Here is a 12,206-nt window from a genome sequence, read left to right as displayed (position 1 = left end):
AAGAAAGGGGGCTTTAGATTATCAGTGACAAAAGCTGTATTTTAACAAACTCGGTGTGTGCATAGTTTATTTAAACAAACGTTCTTGTTATGTCATGTTATGGACTGTAATATAGTCTGACAATTTTAATAATACCAGCCTATAAACTACAAGGGCTTTAACTCAAGACAGTTCTGCAGATTAACTTTGATGTTTAAGACCACAAATGCACAACTTCGACACAAGCCCTTAAAAGTATAATTTCAGAACTGTGTCTGGCTAATAATGACAATCATTAAAGCTCCGCACCACGCACATCCTCATTATGATGTGGCGAGAATCAAGATTTAGCAGCTAGTCCTTTAAAATTCAGTTCAAGCAGACAGCAGTGATCCTCGACGCTGATCTAATATGATCTGAAATGTAACTGACAGATGACATGCTGTCGTAGCCTCTAATACTGAAGCTAATGAAACATTAACACGTTTACATCATCACTTCACCCAGTAACACATAATAATCAATTATAATACAATTAATTATGAAGATGGAATAAGAATGGGGTTACATTTTAAAATATTTGATAGCATTTTAATGATTTAAACTAATTATTTTATAAACGGTACAGTACAAGGACCATTTTCAGTTGGGAAACCAACAAGTGTCTATAAGACTGTGACACCATATACACTGCTGGTCAAAATTTTGGAATTAGATTATTATTATTTTTTTATTCTGAAAGAAGTCTCTTATTCTCACCAAAGCTGCATTTATTTGACAAAAAAAAACACAGTAAAATAGTAATATTATAAAGTTTTTTGCTATATAAAATAACAGTTTTCTATTTGAAAATATTTGAAAATGTCAAAGCTGAATTTTCTGCATAATTACTCCAGTCTTCAGTGTCACATGATCCTTCAGAAATCATTCTAATATAATGATTTATATTTATATATATATATATATATATATATATATATATATATATATATATATATATATATATATATATATATATATATATATATCGTGGTCACAAATTAAGAGTTCGTTCTCTCGTTTTAGTAAGTCGTGGCCACGATTTTCTAATCTGTTCCCTTGTTTTAGTTTAATTGTGGCCACGAATTAAGAATTAGTTCCCAGGACTTATTAATTTGTTCCCTCGTTTTAGCAAATCATGGCCACGTTGTACTAATTTGCTCCCTCGTTTTGATTTAACTAAAACAAGGGAACTAATTATTACAACTGTTTTTGTAAAACGAGGAAACAATTATTATATCGTTGCAACGACTTACTAAAACGAGAGAACGAATTGTTAATTTGTGGCCACGATATATACATATTTTCGTCCACACAATTTACTTTTTGGATACCAACAATCTTCAGAATGTCTTCTTTTGTATAGACAAGTAAGTGATGACAATTAAAGATTTTTGGTGAATTATCCCTTTAAAACGAGGGAACAAATTAGTAAAATGTGCTGACCATGTACATCATTTTTTCACGCATGTTATGTTCAGAGCTCCGTAGTAAACAGTTTTATACAACAATATTTTTGTGAAAACTTTAAAAGTTTGGGGTAAGATTTAACAACACTGAAATGAACACTTCTATTCAATGCATTAAACTGATTCAAGTGACACTTAAGACTTTAGTTTTCCCTTTCAAATAAAATCTTATTTTTTCTATTCATCAAAAATATTTCCACAAAATATTAAGCAGAAAAAAAAATTCAGCATTGATAATAATAAGAACCATCATTAATTGACCACCGATAATGATTGACAAGAACTGAACATCAAATCAGCATAAGAGACTTATTTCAAAATTATTTAAAAAATCGTAATTATTTAAAAAATTTGACTGCCGGTGTATGGTTTTATTTCCTGTTGTTCCTTAGTGAAGCATCTAATTGCAAAGCATTGCTCATCTTAACAAATCCCATCTGCACTTATATGTATATATGGTAAAAAAATTCACAAAGGTTTTGAGAAAGGAGGTAGAAATAAAACCTTGCCTTGAAATGAGCATGATTGCTCTACAATCACAAAGGTAACAGGCAATCGAATGAGGGAACAGCTTCATAGACAAGAGGAAACAGCCTTGGTGTGTTTCCTGTGCTATGAAAATCTGACCTTTGTGTCATAAAGTATAGTGTGGTTGCTTCCTTAGCAAACACTTATGGCTCTCGCGGAAAAGTTGAGTTAACTTAAAAGTACTGTATATAAATGTGTTTACATGAACATACTTTAGATTACAAAGAAAAGGTCTGTATATTCACCAAAAGCACACACATATGTAGCAAATAAATGAGCAAGGCTATTTTGTGAATATAAATGCAGAATATTGGAAATTACTATATCGCTTTGTCCACACAACAAAAACTAATGGGCAGTGCTTTGGCGAGTTAGCTAAAAAAAAGGAAGCAGCGCCCATGCGTAATAGGATTCATGAGAATACAATGCAAAGATTTTTAAGAAGGCCTCAAAACTGATTTTCCCGACTCAGACGTAGTATGTCCATGTGCCAGTACAGTCAGTCAGTAACACTGGAGGATAATACTGGTATAGTAATAATAGCACTTGATTCGGTTACAAGGTCAAAATTCCTTTTAACAGAATCAATGAAAAACTCATTGTAGTTTTGTCTGTGGAATTATTCAAAATGCTGATTCTTTGACTCGCACACAAACACGCTTCCATACATAGTTAAAAAAAGAGTGTTTTGAGTTTTGGAGTGCTCTCTGGTACAATCATAAGCCACGTCTGCCACGTCTTCACACTCTTCAGCATGTGCAGGGCAGAGTTGTAGTGTTTGACCCACCTAGCTGCCCCACTGCCATTAGCAGAATGTCTTTCTTTTCCTTATAAAACCTCAGCTCCCGTCCTGCCAGGCGAGCCTCTTCCAGCTCGCGCTCGGTGGCGGCCATCTCTCGATTGATGGTTCCGGAGAACGTGTGTTCTCGGCTGACCCAGTCGGCGGCCATTTGTGTACGCATGTCATCGTCTAGCGCCCGGTGCGAGTAATGAGCGAGCACTTCCTGTTTACAAAAGAGGATAATTGTTATACATAGTGTAGACAGGTCAGAAACATATCGATGCGTCAAATAAATATTTACAAGGAACCATCAAGGGACTAATAACAAATAAAAAATTATACAAATAAATAAATAAATTGTGCCCAAATGTATATTTTTAGATTTCAAAAACATTTTGCCAGTGTTATTTTACTTTCATTGAGATATGATATATTTAAAATTGTTTTTTATTTTTCTTAAATATGTCATATTTTAGTTTTTTTATGGACATTTTCCCAGTGTTATTTTAGTATCATTGATATACTATTATACTTTTTATCAATATTTTAAATTCGTTATTCGTTATTTAAATATAGTTTAAATAACTATAATACCTCTGCATTTTGCAGCATCTCTCTGATCCTTTCCCACATTTTTTATAACCTGTGTAGTATTTGTAATAGCTTTTCATTACCTTTCTAATATAATTTTGAAAAAAAGCTAAGCTACTTCTTTCTTTTATTACTGTGACTGGGCAAGTTTCTGAACTCAAAATAGTTGTTGTTGTTGACATGTAAAAGTGGGCGATCATGTCCAAATATTTTTAATAAATAGTATTTTTGGAGTAAGTTTTGAGATCTGAAAGTCACAGCATGTTTTCTTAGTGTACTAAACTTTCATTTTAAAAGATGAAGGACTATTTGATTTCTCATAAGACTTTTTTTTTTCTTTTTTGCACAACTGAATAGAATATTTGTCTTCACCTGACGGGAGCACTGCCTTTCTCTCATGGCTTTGAGACTACCATTCCAATGGAGAAGCTGGAAAACTGTCATCAGTTCCTAAGAAAAATGATAATAATATTAAATTATCACATATTTACTCGTTTTACAATCTTTCCATGCAGTCCAATCATGATCTCACTCACCTGGAACTCTAGCATAGACTTCCCCTTATTAGACTCCAACATGAAGCGAAAAGCACCGATGCCTGTGCTGGGATTATCAGCTTCTTCTCTGTTTCCCTGCAGTAAATAAAGATGCGTAAAGATAAACAATGTCAACAATACACTACTGTTCAAAAGTTTGAGGTCAATCAGATTTTTTAAAATGAATTTATACTTTTATTCAGCAAAGATGCATTCAATTGATCAAAAGTGATGGCATTATTATAATATTATAATAGTTAATAGTTCAAATATTTCAAAAGCTTAATAAAAAAATGCTGTTCTTTTAAACTTCCTATCCATCAAAGAATCCTGGAAAAATATTAAGCAGCAAAACTGTTTTCAACATTGATAATAATAAGAAGAAATGTTTCTTGAAGACTGGATTAATGATGCTGAAAATTCAGCTTTTCTACCACAGAAATAAAATGCATTTCAAAATATATTAAAATAGCCAACAGTTATTTTAAATTGTAATAATATTTCACAATTTTACTAAATTTTTGAACAAATTAATGAATTTCTTATTAATTGAAAATCTTAACATTTCTTTGACCGCAGCCCTTGAGTCACATGATCTGCTTTTATTAAACTTGAAAGCTCCAGTCAAGTGCATGCATTGAATCAATCAGCACTTCAAATCAACTTGTGTTTCACAGAAGAAATAAAATCGTGAAAAAAGTGTTTTGAAGGATATGAGGGTGAGAAACCGAACCATCGCTTTAACCGAATAAACATAACTGTGAGAACTCACGTTGAAAGAGGCTAGAGCCTCACACACACTCTTCTCTATGAACTCATCTGTGATGCGTCGAGATGGATGCTCATTGAAAACAGAATTCATTAGAGCAATTTTGGCCGCGCTCCGTCTCGCTTCGGCTTTGGTCGGGCAGAACTGAGAAGATCAAAGATGCTATTTAAACCACACTGTAATCGAATCCTGAAGATGCTCACAGAATGCACTTCCAAGAGATCCTCAAGAGAAAACATTAGACAGAAAATATGCAGACACAGATGGCAACCAAAACACAATTATTTATTTTCCGGAAGATCTGAGGTTCGAATAGAAATGCATTGGAAAAAGCAAAGGGAATGTTGCATGAGGTCCTTGCCTGAAAACTCCCGAAGCAACTGCCCCCGGGGAGACTGACGTAGCAGACGTAAGGAGGGTTGTTGGATGGGACCATCTCGTAGACCACAAGAGCGCCGTTCCTCAGGTCAGCGCCCCGTGACTGCTTCATCTGCCAGAACTCCTGCAAGGCCTCCACGACATTCACTGCGGGAACCAGAAACATCGTATCAGAATATACAACACCATCCAAGTATATTTTAAGACTCATGAGTTCAAATGTAGTTTGAAGCAACGGCAATCACATTTACATATCATCAAACACATGATATTATACACTAATTCTTCTGTTTTTTGTTATATTTAAGTTGAAGTAACTTAATAGTACTGAATACACACAAATATTATTGAATATTTTAAGGGTCAGACCAGGTTTATATATGTCCATGTATATTACCTTTAAAGGTGCAGTAAGCAATTTCTGAGAATCATTGTTGAACACTGTTGATTATAAAATCAACCCAAACAAACACTCCGCCCCCAAAACGCACAAACACGCAATGTCTCTTTATCATAGCAGAAGCAAAGCAAAATAAAGCTTTCTGAAAAATAAAGGGAAGATGATGAACAAACGACAAGCAAGAAAAAAAAAATTAACATACAGTACACATGAGTTTATATAAGCAAGAGTTTGTTGTTAGTAGCCACCAGCACACACTCGAAACCATGTTAATCGCATATGGAGCAGAAACAACGCAAACTCTGCAATGGTTTTCAGCCTTTATCCCGCTTAGGTCTCTCCAGCACTGGAAAGCTTTTCTAATATTAACACGGGTCCTAAAGCTCTTGCCTGATCATAACCCTTCTTTTTCCAGTGATATTCCTCTGAACTTTTCTCTTTTGCAATGTCTCTCAACCATCTCTCTTTCTACATTCTTTCTTCAAATCTCCCTCTTGCGCACACTCTCTCTCCTCCCCCATCATGAGTGGACACGCCCCTTACTGCTGATTGGATACAAGTTTTCTGTGGTGTTCGGGCCGATCCACTTTTAACAGCGTTTCTCAGAAATCGCTTACTGCACCTTTAACGGGGTAATTCACCACGACCTGTTTTCGGTCGAAGTCCACAGTAGTCGACTGTCGAGTTCACGCGCGTGATCATAGGTAACTAAGATGATTTTTTTTTTACAAATATCCATCAGAGCTGATATTCTCAAAACACCACACAGCACCGTCTTCACTTCACTTGCTTAGTTACCTATGATCACGCGCATGAACTCGACAGTCGACTACTGTGGACTTCGACCGAAAACAGGAAGTATATACAGGTCTGTGCGCTGGCTGATATAACATCATTTTTATTCATATCTTTCACATCTAATGCTGTCAGATTCACCGTGTTCACTCTGAAGGAATCACTCAACATGGCTGGGCACTTGTAATGACACATCAAGGATGTTAAGAGGATAAAAGCAGGTTTATGGGCAAAAACTTGCCCCATTCAAGTCAATAGGGTGCAAATTTTAAAAAGAGGATAACACAGTGTAGGCAACACCGATTTTTGTTGTTGTTCTCTGTATTGACAGCACTCCAAATTTACTAAAAATTGAGCTCAATGTTAAAATTGACCGGAGTTCTCCTTTAAGGACTTAAAAAATTATAATAGATAAAGAAAATGTACTGTTTGTCACGTGATTTTCAATTATTTCATGATTTCTATATGTACAGACTTTTTTATTTCAGTGTTGTAATTAGCAATTCATTTAATTTGACCTGTGAAGTAGATTTGTTACGTGACAGGATTAGTTTTTTTAAGGGTCAAGAATATTTTTTAAAGACAGACAGTATTTTTTCTTTTCTTTTTTTACAAAGTTATCTGCATCTCATGCACTACTGTTCAAATGAATGCACGGCTTTAGACTTACTGTACATCATGTGTGTAAAACTCCAATAAAAGTATACAAATAAATCTCTTAGTGAATAAAACTGACTGTGTCTATATTATGATAGACTACACAGCATTATAATATTATTTGCAAATTTATTTTTAAATCATTATTATTATTGTCCCTGGTTTATTAGGGTACTAGTGTAAGTAGCAGTGCCTGGAACAGACTTTAAGTATCACCTCCACTTAAAAAGATGCAATCTAATCCTGATTACATGAAATAAGCTCTTCATCCGTGAGATTACGGATCTGTTGCTATGACAGCAACTCGGGGATGAGCTTCGAAGAACCTAACAATCCTGGATCATGTCAAATCGTCAATAATGAAATCCAGCTAATTGAGTAATCCACGTACGAAGAACAAACCCCCCAAAAGACAAAGAGCGAGTAAACATTGTTCATTTACATATACCGGTACTACTGACACTGTAACAATTCAAAGCAGGTTGAAAATTGGGAACTTGCACTTTAAGTTTGTTTAAAGATAACATGGCAGAGGGATAAATAAATTGAGCAAAATATCTACAATGAACTTTTGCAAAACAGTTTATAAATCTTTCGCTATGACTGTCTCAGCACACAATGATAAGCACATGCTCATTTAATGGCTGATATAAAGGAAGCTTGTTGTGGAATTGCTTATAGTTTCTAACAGGAAATAAGTGTGGTTTATATGGACAAGAGTAATGTGAAAATGATCACAAATGTATACTATATAAAGTTCTTTCTTCAGCAGATGAAAGATGAGCTTGTTACATTCAGATGGTCTGAGGTGTCTCGGAGGTAGATTAAAACACTTAACCTGCCTCTAAAGTGCATTGGCAACAGAATTTATCTGACAATAATCCCTTCGATGTATTTAGGTCAGCATGTCAGGGGACTCAGTCTGCTTCGAGCTCAAATCGAATATTGTGCTACAGTCTTGTTAGGGGGCTGAATCTTATGAAGAACATGTCTGGGTAATATTTATTTCAGATAATATTAGAATATATTAAAAACAATATTTTGCATGAAAATAAAGTCAGTTTTTAGTTGTTGTTTTTTATTATAGCGTGTCATTTTCATAACAATGAAACACACCACCATCTCTCTGATTTTGTTATTGTTCTTGATGACTCTCAACTTAATTTAAATAATTTATAAAAAGAATTATGTAAAATATTAAAAATGTATTAATTTTTTTTCACATTACAACAATGATAATAGGATGTGCTTAAACATCATGAAAATACTGGCTCAATGGGGAAAAAAATCATAATGATTCTAAATATAGGATTGATATTTACTGCAAAATATATATATATTTTTTTATTTTGGAGTGAAATGAGATTCAAAACCCATGCTGCTGAGAACACATTTCTGAATGTGTTTGCTTGAAATATCTTGCATGTGGGTCAATGATGTGATGCTATTTTTTCTTTTGGTCCAGATCTAGCTTATTAAATAATTCAAAAATACATAAAAAAATGCAATTCTTACACAGAATGAAAAAAAACCTCTCCTACAATCATGTTTATACTTTCTGAATTAAAGTCAAATAAAAGTCAATGCAACCAACATGCAGAAAGGCAATTGTGTTGTGGAAATGACAAAACAGACACATGTGAAAATGACAAACCCCCTTGTGTTAATAATATATAATCTTAAATATGACATTTTGTGCTTTTTATGAAAGGGTAAACCTAGTTCTGGTAGAGTAACCCCAGTAAAATTGAATGATACTCATTATTCAAAAATTAATTTGTGAAAATAAAAATGTGTAGCCTACTCTCAAGGTGCTCAAGGTGCAAGTGAAATAATGCAGGCTATTACTTTTTTTATGTTGGTTACACCACTTTTTGCATACACAGTTAGTCATTAAATTTGTAAAGTACATAATATAATAATATCCTAAAAATCCTAAACATGCATCAGCTTGAATAGAAGAACCTTATTTGAATAACCTACACATCTTACATTTCTAAGCACTTTACATTTAGAACTGTATTTTTAAAAGCTTTGTCATTAATTATCATTGACCCGTATGATTTCATAGTGCAAACATCTCCATGTTGACCCCACATACCCCTGCCGTATCCTTGCGTGTGTTTGGCAAAGCTCCTGACCACCGCATCCACCGCCTCCCGCAGAACCGCCGGGTTGGTGGGATTGGACAGACCCAGACCCGCCGCCATGTCCACCGAACCGAACCCGCTGCCCATGATACCGGACCCGAGGGTGTGGAGCTGAAGGGGCGGCAATGGTGGCGGCGGCCCCGGGGAAGCAGACACCGAGATGCGGGAACCCTGTGCCGAGGAAAGAGTGCCCGTTACACCGGGCCGCAGGGACCGAAGCGTCCCGGTCGCGCTCGCTCCGTATCCGATACCGGGCTGTAAGCGCTGATGGCGAAGAGACTCCATTGTCTCGAAAAGTGATGCAAAACAAACCAACACAAAGAGAACGACTACTACAAACGATTACAAAGCCGATTAAAAATGCATATGACAGTCATAAAAAGTGTTTCTCAAAGGTATGCGCTTTGTTTGGCTGATTGGGCAAAATATTATTTACTGTTTGAGGCGTAAAACTGCCATAGGGAGGAAAAAGGAGCAGCATATGCTTGTGTTTGACCAATGGATGGATTCATGCTGTGTGACGTGGCACGTCCGGCCAAACCTTCCCAAATGCTCAAATCTCTGTTACCAAATCAATATAAACAACGCAATTTTCTAATATTTGTTATCGGCTATATGTTTATGTATATTTCTGTAAAAAAAAGTAACCTTTACAAATATCACGCGCACAAAAAGTATAAACTAGAGAGCAAGATGGTTGACATAATGAGTTTACCCTGCTTCTATGCTAGTAGCCTACTGTGATTTTGATAAAGTAAACAATTTTGTAAAATATCGTTCTTGAGGCTTGCAAGACACCACGGGTGAATAGTTTAAGTAGATAGTACGTCCAGGTGATTACTCACAGTAGGCCTACATAAAGACATTATTTGTATTAGCCTACATGTTTTGTAAAATGTTTGGATTAAATAGCCAAATGCATAACATTTTTATTTATTTTTTTAAATCTGATTAAATTTTCACACACTTACAGAATCTAGAATTTTGATGATAACGGACTTGAAACGTCATTGTTTTAAAGAAATAGTTTTTAAAAAATGTGTAGAGAGTTGCACCTAGAAAAGAAATCTTAACATTGAATAAAGTCAAAAAAATTGTTGACATATTAGAGTTATAGGTTTTTACAGAGGATATTTTGGATGTTTTTAATCAGGAAAAAAAATACAGAAAAATTTACAGTTTTGAGAAAACGGCCTTTGTTTTGCAATTGAAATCATTTTAAGTTGGATGTTTTCTTTCCATTAGTCAAGAAGACTTTATGGATGTTATGGAAGTAAAATTGTCCAAAATCTCAAAATTGACCAGTGCAAAACAATGAAACAATAGCAATAAAAAGATATCAGACAATCAGCAGCATTTGGTTAGTCTGGTTTCAGTAACAAAAAGTATGACAATACTATGGTTTTTGTCTGCTGCTTTATCCATCTTTCATGACAGTTATTGTAATTTATAGTATTTTCGAGTATACTATGTAAACACAGTAAGAATGACCTATGAACATTTTATTCAGTTTTTGATTGTTATTGGCTGTTAAATGACAAAACTATGTGAATCAGAATGTTCTTCTTATTTAATGTGATGTATATTATATACATGTAGATGTTTTCATACATGTTAACCCCCCCCCCCCCAAAAAAAAAACTTGGCTTATGCTTTTGTTACAATAGCTCTTTGTACTTGATGTTAATTTGCACTCACCACATGTTTATGTGATCGATTAAAAATGAGCCAGTTGATTCCTTCTGCATACTTTTATGTTCCTCTGTTTAAGCCCATGAGTGTGTGTGTGTGTGTGTGTGTGCGTGCGTGCGTGCGTGCGTGCGTGTGTGCGTGTGTGTGTGTGTGTGTGTGTGTGTGTGTGTGTGTGTGTGTGTGTGTGTGTGTGTGTGTGTGTGTGTGTGTGTGTGTGTTTTGAACTTGAATTCCCCTTGGAGCAGTAGGCTATATTGATAATTAGTGTTGAGCTAAAGTCTCAAGGGTGATCATATATCTCCTGCATGGTTTATAACAAGCTGGTCGTTGCTGTCAAAGGAGTAAGATTGAAATATATAACTGGCAAGAGCTCTGGAAAGTTCACTGAAAGTATTCACAAAAACAGCACAAAGCACTTGAAATGTCTGAGCTGCAGTGATTACTCATCGCTCTGTGGTTCCTCAATGATCCGGTTGCAAGCATTGAAAAAGTGGCACTAGAACATTCTGCGAGTCTTATGGTCGCCATATGCTAACCTTCTGAAGAAACCTGGTTGAATGTTGCTGATATGAATATAAGATCCAGACACAATGCAATATACAGTGCAAAAGGCTAAGCAATATACAATTCTATTGAAAATAAACAGTGTCCCTTAGAACACTTCCATTACATTAACAAAATATCAACCATGTAATGTTACCTTTTGCTCATAACTCATTTTAATTTTGTCCAAGGGATTTTTTTTTTTTTTTTTTTTTAATGTATAGCCTAAAGTAGCCTACAAGTTCACACAGGTGTCCCCTAGCAGAAGTAGGCTATAAATTAACTATGGACAAAAGTGTCCTGTTTGCTTCAGTAATTTAATTCCACTTCTGTGAATGACACAGAAGTCCTGCAAAATATAAATACCTCACAATGTACGCCATATTATGATGTGGCTCTCTGGAATAATTGATTCTAATTGGTGAATAGCGCCATCCAGCGGATAGATATTTACTCAATTTTACAATTATCAACGGCAATGCTGTATAGTATACCAATCCGCTCCTTCGGGCGACTAATAACCGGCGCTACTTTCCCGTCTCTCACTTTTGGGACTGTGTTTCAAGAAGCTTCGAAACATTTACGAATCTTTTGTTTCGAATCAGTTATTCGGAAGTCACGTAATACTTTTTCAAATCTTGGTTTCAAAATATTTCAAAATTCGGATGGTGCCATTGACAATGCTTATGCGTACAGTTATAAAAAGGTGAATGATATTTAATCGCCTCTAATATAGTTTGCCACCTAATAATAGTTACACCAAAACAAGAATTAGCCTACACATTAATTCAAAAACACACATTTTACAGAACCTTCATATTTAATGTTAGTTATTTGTAATTACATTTAGCCAAATAGGCTACATGACAGTTTCATGAAAACATTTGCATGTTGTTTGT

The 12,206-nt window shown here is 35.0% G+C and overlaps 1 protein-coding gene across 1 annotated transcript; it reads right to left on the bottom strand.

Annotated features, from left to right (window-relative positions):
* Positions 1 to 1,536: 1,536 nt before the first annotated feature.
* Positions 1,537 to 9,357, bottom strand: lix1l (limb and CNS expressed 1 like; the record flags this gene model as incomplete). The annotated part of the gene is made up of 6 exons (XM_079590908.1): positions 1,537 to 3,019; positions 3,760 to 3,837; positions 3,924 to 4,019; positions 4,696 to 4,836; positions 5,054 to 5,217; positions 9,024 to 9,357. 6 exons carry the CDS (start codon positions 9,355 to 9,357, stop codon positions 2,765 to 2,767), a joined length of 1,068 nt encoding a protein of 355 aa, XP_079447034.1. The 3' UTR covers positions 1,537 to 2,764.
* Positions 9,358 to 12,206: the final 2,849 nt, after the last annotated feature.

The sequence above is a fragment of the Phoxinus phoxinus genome, assembly GCF_949152265.1.
Source record: "Phoxinus phoxinus genome assembly, chromosome: 19".
NCBI lineage: Eukaryota > Metazoa > Chordata > Actinopteri > Cypriniformes > Leuciscidae > Phoxinus > Phoxinus phoxinus.
This window is presented reverse-complemented; position numbering and strand designations above follow the sequence as displayed.